This window comes from Cyprinus carpio, chromosome B4, assembly GCF_018340385.1.
Source record: "Cyprinus carpio isolate SPL01 chromosome B4, ASM1834038v1, whole genome shotgun sequence".
Taxonomy (NCBI): Eukaryota; Metazoa; Chordata; class Actinopteri; order Cypriniformes; family Cyprinidae; genus Cyprinus; species Cyprinus carpio.
This window is the reverse complement of record NC_056600.1, coordinates 6,517,568-6,535,237: the sequence shown is the minus strand read 5'-3', so window position 1 is coordinate 6,535,237 and position 17,670 is coordinate 6,517,568. Positions and strand designations below refer to the sequence as shown.

The window sequence follows — 17,670 nt, the reverse complement described above, 5'->3', positions numbered from 1 at the left end:
AGTCCTCCGGCAGCGCGTTCCCATTTGACGAACACTTGGACTAGTGTCCCAACCACTGCTCCTATTAGTCAGCCAATAAAGTTGTAGTAATTAGTTTTTATAAGAGAGATGATCTTTACTGTGGCAGGCCTGGGTATACTTTGGAAACCTAATCAAAACTTTTCAAGACTTTTTAAAGATTCACATACAAAGTTTCACTTTATATTAAACACCTAACACACAGGTCTTTTTTAAATGTTGTTAAAAGAAGTAGCTCATGCACACCAAGGCTGCATTTATTTTATAAGAAATACAGTAAAACATAAAATAACTCTCTTCTGTTGTAATATATTTTACAGTGTATTCCTGTCATGGCATATCTGAATCATTACTACAGTTTTTAGAGTCACATTATCTTTCAGAAATCATTCTAATATGCTGATTTTGGGCTCAGTTGTGAATGGCATTCAGTTATTAATAATGGTTCTTCTTTTTTATAAACACATTAGAATGATTTCTGAAGGTTCATGTGACACAGAAGTTCAGCTTTGCCATCACAGAATAAACTTATTTTTAAAACATATTCAAACAGAAAACAGTTATTGTAAATAGTATATATATATATATATATATAAATATATAATTATAGAAGAACTGTAAAATTAGTTTAAAACAGTTTAAGATGAATTAAAGCATCACATTTATGTCAACCCACACTGCATAAAATGAAATAATACATGGTAAGCATTACTCAATAATATGCAACGTTTATAAAAAAAAGCAATAAAAAAGTATCATTTAACAACACGGTTTTGAATAACAGAGTGCTGTAACCTGATTCAGAAAACGTTCACGCTGCTCAGAGATTGCTGTAGCTCTACAAACGCCTAAATACGACAATCATACATTTGGCTCTGAGCTCTGGTGGGGTGCAGCCACAGTCCCGCACACATATGGAGCGACTGAACGAACGGTAGATGACAATGGAGGACAAACACGCAGTAGAGCTGTATCGGGTTTCCACATGTGAAGATATTGCTTTAACGAGCGTGGAGGGGCCGGCGGGTCAGGCCCAACTCCATTTCTCCAGAACACACATTCTGCAGCGGCGGCGCACATATGGGCCTGATCTACCGCTGCGTGCCCACCTCTGACATCTGGAGCTTTCTGCTGGCAATGAGTGTGAAAGACTGTGACAAAAGTATCGATAACATCTCAATCTGCTGAGCCCTTTTCCCATCCCAATTGTTGTAACAACACTAAGGGATGAAGGTATTATAAGGGACCTTCTAAAGTTTCACTTGGTATGGGTTAAGGAACCTGTCTCTCTGACTGACACTGCGGCTGTCAAGGGAATGCGAGGCCTTTGAGCCCTGTCCCTCATGTCTGCCATGGCAGATCAAATGTAAGCGTCAAAACGGTCACGATAGGGTCAAGCTAAAAACTGTGATGTGTTCGAAATGCAGCTTTTATCTGACAAACATTCCAGGACCCACTCACTCCTGTACATAATCAAACCCAGCTCCGGTCCTCAGGCTCTGACTCGGTTCCAAAACCTTCTCAGAGTTGCTCCATTCATTACCTATATATAACATGAGCGCAAGCTTGTCTTATTTGCTGAAATAAAGTCATTTCAGCAGTTTCCCAGAGTGCGTTTTGACATTGTTCTGTTCGATCGGGACAGACAGACATTCTTTTGAGCTGCTGTTTCATCCACGGCTGTTTTTGAAGCTCCAGGTAAGATCGTCCTCTAGAAACCTGTCACAGCTTGTAATGGCTCTTACATGTCTGGTTCTTTCTTCTGCGCTCTACGTGTGTGCGTGTGCACTTAATAATGGCCTTGTAATTAGTTGTTAACTCTCAACGAGCCTGTTAATTTTCAGCAAGATCACTTCTAGACACTGATTTACAGTATAGGTGAAATCCCAGCCCAGGTCTGTCTGTCTGTAATTTGTTGTTATGTTTTTCCAAAAAAAGACTAGTGTCAGCAGAAAAGAACAGTCTCTCTTTCTTTTCAATCTATCATTAGTTCTGCTTGCTAAGGCAAGCATCAAACTAAAGGTTAGGGATTTCAACAAACTGCCAACCTTATGTATATGAAACTTTAAAGGCGTAACTCATCCAGCAAGTTTGTGCTTCCGGAATGAATGACACCTCAAATCGAGCGTTTGAAGGGGAGAAGTGAGCTGTTACTTTTCTAAGTGATTTGACTTATGATACAAAAGACATAAATGCTTTAAAAGAAATGAAAATGTACTCACCCTTGGGCAATCCAAGATGTAGTTTGTTTCTTCATCTGAACAGATTTTGGGAAATGTAGCGTCACATCACTTGCTCACCAGTGGATCCTCTGCAGTGAATGGGTGCCGTCAGAATCAGAGTCCAAACAGCTGACAATTAACATCTTGTGAAGCAAAAACTGCTTGTTTGTAAGAAGCAACTCCATCAGGATTTTTTTTTTTTTTTTTTACTTCCAAACCATTGTTTTGGCTAAAATGCAATTCCACTGTCCATTGCTTTCTACAGTGAAATGGTCTTTTCTGAATCAGAAAAATGCACATATCAAGCACTGTTTACAAGCAAAAAACAGTTATAAACAAAGATGTTTTGATGCGAGAGGACAACAAGGGATGGACTTTTTCCCACTGAAAGCACCATTATTATAGATTATGCATATTTTGACCAGAATAGTTTAATGCTAAAAAGCTTTGATGATGGATTTGTTTCTTACAAATAGGCAGGTTTTTGCTTCACAAGATGTTTACTGATGGACTGAATTTTTGTGGATTACTTGTAGATTATTGGGATGTTTTTATCAGTTGTTTAGGCTCTCATTCTGACGGCACCCATTCACTGCAGAGGATCCATCACTGCAAGTGATGTAATGCTACATTTCTCAAATCTGTTCTGATATTCTAGGAAGACAGTATCATTAAGAAAGTAAGAATAGCTACACTTTAGTCTAGCTAGTGTACTGTGAGTTTTGCACAGGTAAATAGTACTCTTGTTCTCTCCATGTCACATATCATAACCTCCCCCTAAGCGCAGTCACGTAGTTAGCATAACTCTATGTGCTCTAAAGCAAACTTTGCTTATGATAATGGCATTTCCAAGTAGGACAGACAAATTGTTGAGTGCAACTCACCACAAAACCCAGACAATGCACCACATTCATGTAAGTGACGGGTCTTGTTTTCTTTATGACCTTCATGAAGTCAAGTGATGTGAAAAAATATGTTTTTCCATGCCTCTCCATCCTATGGACATGGCTTTTATTTTAGGCGCTTGCTGTTCTTTTTTCACCCTCTCCCCTTGCTTTTTGCAATCAGTGTGCCTTTGGCCACTATGGTTGAAACCACATCGTTTCCACACCCACACACAGACCTCTTATCCTCTGTGCCTCTCTGTAAAAACATATGCAGAAGTATTTCTATATATACATGCACTTTAAACAGAAAGAAAGCTCTAAAGGCCACTCTTGTTTGGATATAGGGCTTTATGGAATAGAGATGGCTGCCAATCATTGGCTGCTCTACTTATCCAGCAGTAGCAGTGCGATGAGGAAGGGCAGAACTCTCACTGCGTCAGAATCAGGGTGGGACAAAATTCAGAATTGGTTTGCTTTTAAATTCATAAGTGTGAATGTTTGTCTGTCTGTCTATCATTGCATCCATCCCTCCACTTTCAAACGTAAAGACATTTATTTTTTTTCAAAACTTTCAAACTGGGCTTTTACTTCAAGTTCAAATTGCAATTTTGCATCCTATTTGCTTCCTTAATTCAATTTCTGAAACTGAATTGGAATTTAAACGTATTCTAAATTCACTTCTCAAAGGCACAACCCCAGTCAGAATACTCACCTCTGTATTATGCAGTATGCAAATGCAGCAGCAGTATGGATGTAGCATGTCTGGGAATGTATTTATACTGCACACCTGCATACCTCGTACTTCATTAACTGTTGAGAAGTACATTCTTTATGGAACAGCACCTACTCTGAAAGTATGAGTCTGGATGCAGCTCCTGTGATTTCTGGACCAGGCTCAGCACACAAGTAAGGCCTTCCCAGGGGGAAATTCCTCTGAAATGTGCACATTTAAATAGTGGCTTAAATAGTGGTCATATTCTTCTCATTGCCTGTGTTTAGCAAACACAGTGATTTTCCCTAAAGCGGTTATTTTCGTTGGAAGTGTGTAGTTTTAACTTGTGGTCTGTAGTCCTTTTTTGTGGGTTGAGGCATCGGTATCAAACAGGTTTCTTTCTGTCTGGAGTGGAGAGACGCACAGGAGAGGAAGGAAAGCTCCTGGTGAACACTGAGGATGTCACCACAACGATACAGCTTACATAGATATGAGTCCTATGAAGTGACCCACTGAGTAATTATGGAAAATTAGCTCTGATCCAAAACTTAGAGAGCTACCCTGCTGTTTACTGTCTACATAAGCAGCAGCATCTTAACTGAAATGGAACGTCATAATATGACTCATTTGAAACGCTGACTCATGATTCCAAAAAGCATGTAGTTAAGCTAATGACACAATCCTCAAATAAGCATAAAAATACATAAATACCGGCTAAACCTGTCAATTTTCTACTTGAGTGAAATATTTTGAAATGTTGAACTAAATAAAAATTCATAATCAACATTTCGCTTGAGTTTTAGACCATTTTGTCCACAAGGATGCACGTGATTCAGTGTTTTATGACTAAAAGTATTCTAAAAGGTAGCATAGACAGTGTTTTATCTTTTGCCTATTTGATGCCTTTAAATGCAGTTGACGTAGGCAGCACAATAGATTTGTAACAGAGAAGAACGGTAAGAACAGTAATGCATTGTAGTTGACAGAAAACGCTCAAACACAATAAGGACTTAATGATAGAGTTTATATACATACAAAGGCAAAAGCTGAATACAATACGCCTTTTTGTTATTTTTCATTTTCTTTTTACAGAAATCTTTTCTCTTTTCCACACAGACGTAAGGCAGTATTTTTTGTGAACATGAAAATATAATAAAAACAAAAAAAAAGACATGAAAGATGACCAGCTTTGGGTTGAAGTTGACATTTTTCCATTTATTTTTCTTCATTAAATTAAAGGGGAAAGGCCGAGAATCCTCCTTGACAGTGTTTCAGTGTACTGTGTAGAAAAAGAGCATGAATCATTAGAAAAGATAGACCCTTGCTGTAACAGAAGGCAGGGTTGCTGGAGCCAAGACAGCATGATGTGGATGGGGTGATATTGAGGTCTGACACTCTTTCAGACAAAATCCAGAGGGAAAAAATATAATAAGTGCCAACTACAAGCCTGACATATTCTCTCATATAGGCACACAGAACTTTTTAACAGTCTGGAAAACAACTATATCACCACATACACAGTTCTGAGTCGAAATGAAGATTAGGTCCTTGTGAATAATGCTGCTTCATTCAACTCAGACACTCGAATAAGTCTATTAGACACGAAATAAAGGCGTCCGTTCTGGTGCTTCATCTAGCTGGACTCCAGCAGCTAACCGAGCACAGCAGGCCTGGTTTTGGTTTGACCTTTTATTGTGTCAATTAAGGTTTAAAGGTTTAAATATAACGCAAACATGGTATAAACAGTAAAAGTTCACGTGACCTGGCTTTGGTTGCTGATGAACGACAGGCAGGTTATTATTTGTGGCACTTTCTAGAGCAGACTAGCTTCATTTGGCACCGAATTTGCTCAGATGGAGAACGGAAAGCCAGACATAAACTTGCCAAATCCTTCAGCGGATGTTTTATGTGGTTTCATGCTTTAAACAGTCTCAGTCCATCAAACTAAGTGGAGGGAAGTAATGCATGAAAAATGTGGACCTGTTGACGGACCACTTGGGTAAATAATGACTATTCGAGATGAGTTAATAAGTAAACAATTTAATAGGCAATCTACTTAGGACGCCATAAAAACTTTAAGTGTGTTTACGCATGTGATAAATTACTACGAACAAAAAAATGAGGCTTAGTGTAGAGTGATGCTGATCATCTGACCAAAACGGTCAACACAACACGCTTATTATCTCCTGAAAATGCACGAATGATGCTAATCTAAAATAACACTGACTTTCCAGCAACCCAGAGTGCTATTAGAATCCCAGTTCTCAAGCAAAGGTCTTGGCATCCCTCAGTCCACTCGAAACACGGTCACGGATGTCTCTCCAAGCCCAAGAATAGATATACATGTTTTGTAATGCAGTTTTCAACATTGCAATCGCGCACATCATCAAGGACTGAAAAAATGAAAAATAAAAAAATTACTGTAAGATGAGCTGGAATCAAGATGCGGAGAAGATAGCAACAACACATCATCAACCACATGGAAACAATTTTGAAAATCTTTGTTAACAGCTTTGATTTGACACTTAGATAGAAAGGCTTTGCTTTTTCTTTAATTTTCATTTCAAGACAAAAGTTAGTGTTACTAGTTCATTCTTCTTCTTTTTTCTTTTTTTTTTAAGTAGCTGACAGCCATTTTGTTCAGACGGATATATTCTCTTCCCCAGACGCTTGTGCAAATTGTTTAACTAAGTCTAGGTCCAACCATTAACATATATTATAAATATAGATTTCTGTATATGCATGTGTGTATGAGACATCTCTGGCAGTGTTCTCACAGTTCTTCAGTAACGAATAAAAGATGATTATAACATCTGTATGACAAAACTCAGGATCACTACTGATTAACACTAAGAATTATGGGACATGCAACATGATGTAATCCATTTTGTGAAGCGTTTAAGTAGACACTATGATAAATGTCTTATGTTATAGGGCAAAATAGGGTAGAATAAAAATCTTGACAGCGAATGGAAAATAAGTCGGGCCCTTACAGCCTCTGCGAAGCCTGGCCGCCCCACACTTGCTCTTCCTCTCTTCTCCCTCCACAGACATGCCTCGGTGAGTTTAATGAGGATGAAAAATGTTCATACTAAAACATGAAGCTCAAACACCTCATGTTCATTCACACTCATGGCTGAACGCAGTTTTAAGCCAGGTAGATGTAAAAAGCCAAACGGTATGAAAAGTCAGCTGACCACATCCTATGAGCTGCTCCTATAAATTACCAAGAGTGGTTTGCAAAAAAAACAAAAAACAAAAAAAAACATGAAATGTATGTTAAAAAATTAAAAACACTTTATGAAGCCTGTATAGGGTTATATAGGAGATTACATAGAGTGAATTCAGGTATATGGAATGTTCTAATGCATTATATAAACAGAATTGGCCCGCTTTCCATCTTTGAGATCAAAAAGTGGCCCAATTTTGCTTATACAATGCATTCTTAATTCCTTATAATTATAAGCACTATAATACTTATCTAATGGTTACACCCTTAAAAAAAACTATCAACACCAAATTTCATGTTGTTTTATAATGCATTATAGTCGTTAAAAAATGTAACCATGACTAAGCAAGGTATTGTGAATGAATCTGCACTCAAAATACTGTAGTAGATACAGGCTTCATACAAAGTGCTACTGAATATCGGCAGTATTGGTAATTAGCTTCTGAGCAGAGAGCGCTGGTGTAGATCTCTGTAATTCCTCAAAAACACAAGGAGGAATCACTGAGACACACACGGAGCGATCCAAAGCCTGCAGGGAATTTCCATACTCTTCTGTGTGATTAGGTCTGCCTATAACCAGCAATCACACAAATACCAGAGCTCCAGAGAGACACTCACTCAACACACAATAACACCCTCTGCAAAGCGCTGGGTCATTCTTTCTCTGATCTGCTCCCGCTTATCACAGCGTTCCTTCTTTTTGTTTTCTTAGGGAATTCTCCGGAGTGCTCTGCACCGAGAGGCCAGCTCCTGTACTGAAGGACATAAATCGCGAGAGGGCCTGTGATAGCGAGTGTGTGTATGTGTGTGTGTGAGGGGTCTGTGTTTAGTCTAAGTGGGGAGATTCAGCCACAGTGAAGATAACTGAGCTCCGGATTTCAGAGACCCACGGGTGACGGCCAAAACTGTGTTTGTGCGTGAATGAGATAGCAGACGGGAAGAAAGCGACAGAGATGAAAAACAGGAAGGGTGTCATCAATCAGCTGTTTGATTTTAAAAGCCCAAAAGAGCTGCTTGTCACATTTATGTCCTCATGAGGAAGTCCATCAGCTGTAATTAAGAGCATAAACCCATAAAATACTTTATAGATATGCAATAAGATCTATGGTGCCAAGGGTGAGAATGGCATGCAAACTGGCATTTTCTTGGCATTGCTCATGTGAGCGTGGGAATACGTTGTTAAAGTGACTCCACATTGCCTCATTAAGCTTTAGTTAGTTATAGATGCAATAAGGTGACTCTCACAAAAAATGTGAAGTACATGGGAAACAGAAAATTATATTTTGCTTTAAGAAAACAGACAGATATTATGACTGTGTTTCATGACAATTAAGCACATTTTCATTTCTCATTACCATAATGCAAAAAATAAAAATACGATAATATTTAAAGTTATTTAATTCAATTTAGTGTTTATTTTACTGACTTTAATTTATGCAAATTTTAATAATGTTTTACATTTCTTTAACTTTTATTTTGGATTTTTGAATATTTTTTGAAACTGTAATACAGTATTTTTTTGTAATCAGAATCTCATGAAAAATATGATTAAGAATAATATGAATTACAATAATAATAATAAAACTATAAAATAATAATAATATTACTTAATTTAAATGCCTTCAGAATTTTGAGGAAACGTGCTTAGTTTTCATAAAAATATTATAGGCTCATTCTCTTTTATGCAATATATAATTTCTGATGATTTTGGCATACAATGCGACCGGAACGCGTTTTTATGAAATTCACCCAAATACATAAACCCATCTTTTAGTCTAAATCATTCACAGAGACAAACAAACATGAATCTCTGGAGAACGATATAGTAGTACTAGTTACAGCTACTAGATTAGAGACTCGCAGTGCAATCAAATCCGGGTAAAGCAAACGTTTGGCCCCACAACACATGGCAGGTTCCCTCATAACCAGTGCGTATGGGCATGAGGAGAGGTGGTATGGTGATAGAGAGATGATTATATTCACTGTGATCTTGTGCTGTTTGTCTTGTCTGTCGGGCTTATCGTGCAGAGAGGAGTATGACTAACACAACACAGCAGGTCAGAGCCATAAACTACACACAGGCATGAATGAGGGAGGGATGAGGAGATATAGAGAGAGAAGAGCAGAGGGCACGTTACGCCCAGTGTCATCCACAGGGGAAGTCGACTCTGGACTTTAAAGCAACAGCCGAACACGTTTACCAAAAGTTGAACGAGGTTGTATCTTATCACTCCAAAAAGGGACACCCAATGCCAACAGATATAGACCCATATAACCATAAAGTGAAAGAGGATACACCTGCCGGCTGTGCTAACAGAGACGCCCGGGTCTGAGGATGATGATATGAAGCCAAGCAAACAGAAAGACAGGAGCATGATGGTACATGCGAGATGCTTGGGATCAAAGCTCGATGAAATCTCAGAAAGCAACCGCAAAAAAACAACTAGCAAAGAGGGTATCTAAACAGCTACTCTTATTTGACCTTATCCGTCAAGAAAAACCTTGTAGTCTCTGACTCGTTGCTTTGGAAAATCAACAAAATGAGAAACTACTGCCAGTCTTCATCCCAGTGTGAGACCACATAGTTTTCAAAGTACGGAATGAGTGATAGGTGCCTATTTTCCTGTTCCAGTGATGTGTGGCAGCTGCTCTCTGATGATGAGGCACTTCTGCATCCACAACATCTGCGTCTGCAATACACCCTCTGTTTTACCGCCCTCGGCATCATCAGAGAGCTATAGAAAAACACGAGCAAACCAAACCTGCCACATGCAAAGACAAATGTTAGCAGCAATAAACCTACAACTTCCAAGGCAAATAATTTTCTTCCTCTCACCTTTAACAGACACAAACCAGGGCTGTGGTTTCTTTAGCTGGTGACAGGTGCATGCGGGATAACATTACCCATATTGTCCATTTCGTAACTTTTATGAACGAGACTTGGGGAGGAAATCGGCCAGTAACCAAGTCAATAGTAAATTCCCAGATGGTGGGGGTTGCAGTAATCTAAACCCGCTACTGACTTCGATAGTAAAAGTATGTTTAAGTCCACACGGACTGCCTGCTGGCACAACCAGAGCATTAACCAAGTTTTGAGTGAAACCAGATGGTTCGAGAGTGCAGGAGTTTTGCCCTGCGCGAATGACCCATAATTTAACGTCAGTAACAAAGCATCTAGAAAAAAGGGAGGAGAAGGAGGAGGGAGGGGGAAAAAATCTAAATTGCTTCAAAACGGTTTTAAAATCCTGCAGCTTTTAAAAGCTGTGGCAATAGTGTACATCAAGATAAGGAGACTATTTCCTGACCCTCACAGAGAGAACTTCACCTCCCGCAGGACGGGTTTAACTGAATGAGTGAACATGTCTTATAATACTAAACCGTTTCCCTCTTTCGGTTTCTTCTTCCCCATGTTTATGTGAGTGTAAACGGGATTCTGAAGGTGCGGAGGGGATGAATGTGGTGGTAGGGGACAGCAAAGGAAAGCACACCCCAAAGCCAATCCAAGCGTGCACTTGACTTGTGAGCTGTCAGTCTTTCCCGTATGTGTCTGTCCTTTGATTTGTGCATGCGGGTGAGGGTACGAGAGTTTGTGTCTGTGTGCTGGCATTCTGTGAAACACAGAAGAAAGGGAAGGAGAAGCAGGAAGAGTGAGCTCCGTGTTCCGGTCCGGTCAGCAGGACTCCTCCAGAGCGTTGACCACTTGCTCCAGGATGTCCGGGCAGTGATCGGCAATCTGTTGCAGGACGGAGTTTGCGTATTCCTGTAGTTCAGCACTCTCTCGTTCACACTGCTCCAGCTCGGATTCCAGCTGAGGAACCAGAGAGAAACAAAAGTGTTTGTTAATATTAAATTTTTTATATCTATCATCCCAAATCATTCTATTTTTTGAGCTTTGCCATCTACAATTCAAGTGGAATCATACAATCTTTTATTAAAGCAAAAAAAGTCTATTTTGATGAATGTTTATTTTAGACCCCACCTTCAACATTTTTAACAATCTCAAAAAAAAGATAATATTCCTCATTTTACAGTTTCAGTTGTGTGCCCATATTTTTTATTTTTGACTATTTTGATTATTATTATTATTTACAAATGTAATTATTCATGGCAAATTACAGAATATAACTAATAACACTGAAGTCTTTCATTAAAAAAAAACTGTAATCTACTCTTTACCATGTGTTACAGTAATTTTACCACTTCACATCATGGATATATTAGCATATATTAGTTAATTATATATGCATTAACTAACATTACATAACAATGAGCCATACATTTGTAACAGTGTTTGTTCCTCTTTGATAACATACGTTAATAAAAATACAAAGGTTCATTGTTAGGTCATGTTAGCTCGGCTCCAAATTTTGATTTTAATAATGTATTTGTAAATGTTAAGTCTACGTAGATTCTATTTATTTCTCTTTATTTTTATTTATTTTGTGTGTTTGTTTGTTTGTTTGTTTGGAACATTAACTAAGATCAATAAATGCTTTAGAGGTATTTTTCCTAGTTAGTTCATGTCAACTAATATGCAGTAATTAACTAATGTTAACAAATGGAACCTTACTGTAAAGTACTACCACACCTCTTAACCTTGACAAAATAATAACACTCAGCCTTCAGTGCCTTATCATTTAATATAATAGAGCAAGATCGACAAACAGTGATGCACCATCCAGCACACTGGTTGCACTCTTCTCAGGTGTTAAAAACTCAAGGGTAACAAGCGTCCAGAGAACTATTAAATAGCCCATAGAGAAGAGAGTCTAACGAATTAAACTGACAAAAAATGAGAAATGAGGGGATGTGGGATGATGATGCAGAGCACAGACATGTGATGATGGAGACCCCTCGAATCTCAGCCACTTACCCTCAGTAAGAGGGTCCCTCTCTGTCTCTCTCGTCTAGCCCTTTAAACACTACTGAAAACAAATCACCTCACCGAGCACTTCTTTTTAAATCGTTATATAAAATTCAACACTTGGAATTTGCCCGAAAGGTTTAATTTTCCGCTCATTAAAAGAAACTTAAACTAAAGAGAGGGATTTAACATTTTACAGCACCTCTGTCTAATGATAATCACAGGTGTGGTTATCTTTAATGCTCAAATCCTTTTTCCAAGTGATTTCCGTAGAGGTTTGGCTATGGGATATGGAGAAATGAGAGGACAGAAGGGGGATTCCTGGGCACTGACAGTGCCAAGCATGCCAGGAAATATGCCACAGCAGGAGCAGGTGCCTCTTAACACACACACACTGTGGCACACGGGAAGCAGATGCTAATGTGGCCAGCAGACAGTTTATTTTCTTTCAAATGATTTAAAAAGTAAAAATATACTCTCATCAAGAGGACTAATTATTCAAACACTGTGAGACAAAGAGAGAAGGAAAAGATTAATAAAGGGAGCTGAAGCATGTGCGTGGATTATCAATTATCGTAATCACTATTTTTATCTTGTTCTCCAGGAAAAATATTTAAAGATCTTTAAAATAAGAACTTGAGAAGCAAAATTGCATAACATAATAAACTAGCATAAGATGCTAAGATAATCATTGTCTGATAATAGAGAATGTAATCGTTATGTTTATTTTACTTACCCAGTGGCAGGCCAAGGAAACCTTTTCTGCATTTCCTTCGCTGATTTTAGAGCAAAATCAGTGGAAGTTTGTGCAATGGGTTTAATTTTGGTAATGTGTTGAAATGAAGAGTGGTAGACATTTACCGGTAGATGAAAACATAATTAATATGCCAAAATATTTAATAAACAAACACTGAAGGGGAGGTAAAATGAATGCTATACTGTATATCATCTCTTAAAAAGTCTTATGCAATAGATAAGTAAAACATTTCTTTAATCAAAAAAACGAGAATATTGATTAAGTATATGTTTCTTATTTTTTTTTTGCAGGGTATCAACTGCACTATTACACTTTTAAACAGTCTCTGAGTGTGTTGCTGATGTACCCAGACTGTCCCGGGTCCCTGTCCATGGCCTCTGTTTGGCCCTATCTGGATAATCAGTGTTTTGTGGCGCTGTACCGCTTTTAAATTGCTTTTCGGATTTGAACACGAGCCACTGAACCAAAGCCCATAGAAAGTGGAATATTTCACAAAAACCCACAAAAGTATTTTCTTTGGCTCTCCTGGTCTATGAACGCCAGCTTTAACAAGGTTAATGATAAAGACATCTGTAACAATAACTGGAAGTAAAATTCATACATCATAAAATATGTTTCCCTTTCATGTGTGTTTTTGTGTAGGTTTGGAACGTGCAACTATTTCATAATTAATGAATCAAAACATGCCACGGCGGGTCACCGGTGGCAGGCGGAGCGATCCGTCAGACGGGTATTTGCACAACTGTAGGGTAAACATGCTGGGAAGAGAAGTCCCGCCCCTTCATGAGCCACACAGCTAGTGCTAATGCGATTCTAGGTGCTCACAGGGTTTGAAAAGGAAGGAGACGGATATGCCTGAGAAAGTCTTTCCATCTCAGGGCCTCTGAGCAAGGACTGAGCAAAGGGGCTGATCAAATCCTGGATTTTGGACCTGGTAAGGAATTAAGAGAGCATAATAATGCAAAACACTGACAAAAAGCTATGCAAGGAGGACAGAATGGCTATTTGAAAAGTCCAATTTCATCCAAGGCAAAGATGTAGATGAAATGATCGGCTGATGCCGATACTGAGATTATAGTGTTGCTGGTGTCCAATACAATGCCGATACATACATTACCAAATGCAAATGTTGCCTAAATGAAATGAGCATCTATTTTGCATAATATTTTCTCAAAGTGCACCAAATTTAGTACAAGTTGATGCAAACGGCTGAAGATTATCATCTCAAAAACCTATATATCGGTCTATCACTGCTTCATAAGTCATAAAATGTGAGCACATTCTTCAAAAACTGCATATTCTAAAATATCGCACATCAATAGAAAGCACTGAAATCGCCTGTTGGGTCATAAGGTGAGGGCTGCCCTGGCCCGATTTAACTTCTCATGATCTCGTCACCTGTGACGACACTCCTGGGAGGCTGGAGTCTGACGTGTTGGCCTGGCCAGGAGAAAAGTGAAGACGTGATGGAGACGAACGAGTGAGGGAAAGAGGAGGAGTGTATTGAGTCATGAGAGGAGGGTTAATGAGCCTCATCGGGGGCTGATGTATGGGCCTGCGTGAGGGCGCAGTTTGGCAGAGCGCCGCCGCTGTAAGCTCCATTAAGAGCAGACAGTGGAGAACTGGAGGAGAGGGAAAGACTGGCCAGGGGGCGGCCAACGCTGCCACACGTCTGGCCCGCTAGGGCTAGAAGAATTGAGCGGGTATGTGGAAGTTTGTGAAGGCAATGCTACTTTTAGTGTGCTGGCAATCAGTGTTAACGGTTACATCATTACGTTTCTCCTGCAGAAAGCTTACAGCATTTTACACATCACATGATTGGTCTATATATATGGTCATATTTTTGGCTAATTTGTGCTTTCAACAACCAACAAGAGTGTAGCACGCTCAGCTCTGATTAGAATCCACTCCCTGAATTTTCCATTAAAGTTGGCAGATTCTGTCGAGTATGGATATAAAATTAAAATTGCGAGATTGTTTAGCCTAATTATTTATCTCAAAGACTGGGAGTTAATTAGAGTGATTGTTTAGACTGTGTGTTAATTATAAAAACTTTGTTTTGATTAATTAAAAATTTACGACCAAATCATGCAGCCCTACTTTGTAGACTTATAAAATCAAGCATTTCATGGAAAATAATACATGATATGTTTGCGTAACTTTTCCTTACTCTTTCCCAGAGTAGTGGTTCTACAGGATGCTTGGCTTGTGGTTGTTTTTCTGAAAGGTATTTTATGCAGTTTATAAGTGTTTATTCCTGATAGTTTGTATGCAATGAAATGCATGCAATGTATATGCATAAAATTCATGAATGAAATTAAAAGAGAAGCAACATTACTTATATTGCATACATTAAGTAACACATATCTTTACTCATAACTCCCAAAAAGTAATATGGTTACATTAAAGGCTGGACTACCCAACACAACTTAAAAATCTGAAAACTGGATTTCCTTCACTTGCCAATTTTGTAAACGATTACAGAGAACCGAGCATCATACAGTAAACAACGGAGGTTCACACACTACTTTCACATCACCCAGAACACAACAAATGCAGAAACATTCACCTCGTTGCTAGGAGATGCATGAGAAATTAAAACAATATGTGTTCTAAATTCCACTCAAAATATCAAGCATATTTAATATTCTCCAACTGGATGGAATCATAGTATAAAACTTAAAAAAAATAATAATAATTTGCCCATCATACACTGTGAATTTCTATGAAATCTGTCGACGACAGCCTAAAATCTGCAGACTGGCTTTGAATTTAGTCATCTAGCACAACACATCCAGACTGCAAATCAGGGCAGAATTCCGTAAAAATCAAAAGTTGTATTGTGTATTCCATTCTTAAGAGTCCTATGTGTTATCCCAACATTGCCACAAAGAGATCTGAATGTTTAAACAAAGTGATTTATACAGCATAACACATTGCTGTACAAGCACTAAATATAAAAGTTCATTTAAAATGTTTTATGCAACTAATACCTGAACAAATTGAACAGGTGCAGCACAGACACACACAAAGAAGAATCTCCTCGGTGTGACAAAAGAACCATCAATTTCTGTTTAATGACTGTGTACTTAGCAGAAATCCTCAAAAAACAGAGCTATAAAGATAACAGATATAGCACTCCATACAGGGAAAGTATCTGTATCTGTCCTCACACCAGCCTTGACATGAAAACATGAGGAAAGTCGAGAAGAGACAGAGACGAGTGAACAGGCGAGAAAGGAGCACATTATCATGTGTTATCGTTGCAGATTATTATCAGGTGTTATTGTGTGCGTATGGTCAGCCTCCTCCGTCTGTCTTGATAAACAACAGCTACATTAATGAGAGCAGAACAAACACAGCAGCGGACCATCACAGTCAGACAATGACAGGAGAGTCTGGACTGTGCTGACGGCACTGACGATGACTCAGAGAGGATGTGTTTCAACAAATGCTGGGCCGCACATTTATGCCTGGAGTGGCACATGGAGATCAAACGGCTGAACTCAAACCCCTTCAAGCAAATCCGCTCTCCACATCACCCTGGATGACACGGCCTCATCTCTGCAACATATACTCATCCAGATCCTCCAATTTAGTGGGACAAGGGGAATGTTAACTAGTAAGTTCTCAACCCCATAGCTAAGGCAAAAACGGCAATCAGGAGCATCCAAGGCCATGGCTAACAAGCTCCAATCAAAAAAGAAAGAGAGGGTGTAAAGTAAAGGGGGATCTGGAGTTTGGGAATGACCGCCTTCTGCAAAAGCAATCAAGACTTTGTTCAATAAATCTGCATAACGAAATAACGCCATTAGCTTTTCCCCTAAATGTGACACTGCTACAGTGTTTTGAGAGAAAACAATGACTCCTTTAGCAGGAAACGTTGCTCTTTTTATCACGGGACCGTATTAAAAGGTCCTCATAATTTTCGAGGAGGAGGAGGCGCTGATTTTCTCCTCCTTTTTAAGAAAATCCATCTCAAAATAAACTTAACACCACTTTTCTCACTCAAAGCTCCTTTCCTGAAGGTTCTTCTTTCTAGGCCAAGCTTAAAATGCTCCCCTCTGCTGTTCTTCTGCTGGTTCCGCCAACCCGACACACCTCCTGGAAGGAGGTTTTACCCCCTTCCACACCACTTATTTTCCAACAGGAATGAGCTAGATGAACTGTAGTCACTGCCTTGGATGGCACACTGCCCATGGACACATGCATACTGCACGTATTGCTCTAATCTGATTGGATTTACACAACTTCAAAGGTGCATCAGTCTACCTAGGAACAAACTCAAGATGAGCTGTATTTGCCAATGGCAAACATGCATCAAATACCTGAAAGACACTCAAGATACTCTTTGTTTGTGGCACTTGGGAGGCACAAAGGTATCCAAAGGTAAACTAGATATCCAAAAGCAATACTTTTGAATGAACAGAAATTCTAATGACATAATCTACACGAATTCCTGCTATGTGTTTTCTCTACATCTTATCATGGACCAACACTTCTGCACAATTATTTGAGTTTTATCTATCATTCTTTTGTGGTAGCAACTTTTCATATAAACCTGACCCTGAATGACAGAGCAAACTGTGGTTAGCCGCTTTACTCATCAGTCAATCGGTCTCTACCTGGATGGGTCTTGGACAAAATTGCAAAAGCATAAAACCATCGACCTTTGTCCTTCCAGCTGCAGACGTAAGTCTCTGAATGCAAACTCTTAATGGAGAGTCTTAAGAAGAGATTTACACTCCATCCTGACTGCTACGGTTGGGTGGCTAAGCTACAAGCTCCTATCTTTGAAATCTGCTTTATCTTTGTTAGACTAAACTCTACACTACTCTCTTTGCTCTCTTCTTATCCTTCCCTTGGCTTTCCCAGCTTCTTAGCAGACATACAAACATATCTCTAAAAATGGTCTCTTTGGATTGTGTTCAGCTCATGACGAGCTCTTTCCCCACTTCCTCCTCGTTAGAGCAGGAAGCCT

General features: G+C 39.0%; 1 protein-coding gene across 10 annotated transcripts in view; it reads right to left on the bottom strand.

Moving 5' to 3' along the window:
- Positions 1 to 4,846: 4,846 nt before the first annotated feature.
- The window catches only part of LOC109079587 (ELKS/Rab6-interacting/CAST family member 1-like), a 202,909-nt gene continuing 190,085 nt past the window's right edge, over positions 4,847 to 17,670 (bottom strand). For 9 of the 10 annotated variants that reach the window (XM_042721731.1, XM_042721733.1, XM_042721734.1 and 6 more), the window contains one exon: positions 4,847 to 10,876. In XM_042721731.1, the coding sequence (XP_042577665.1) occupies positions 10,739 to 10,876 (138 nt within the window). In that variant the 3' untranslated portion in view covers positions 4,847 to 10,738. The remainder of the gene's footprint in view (positions 10,877 to 17,670) is intronic. The other variant, XR_006154464.1, reaches the window with a different exon arrangement.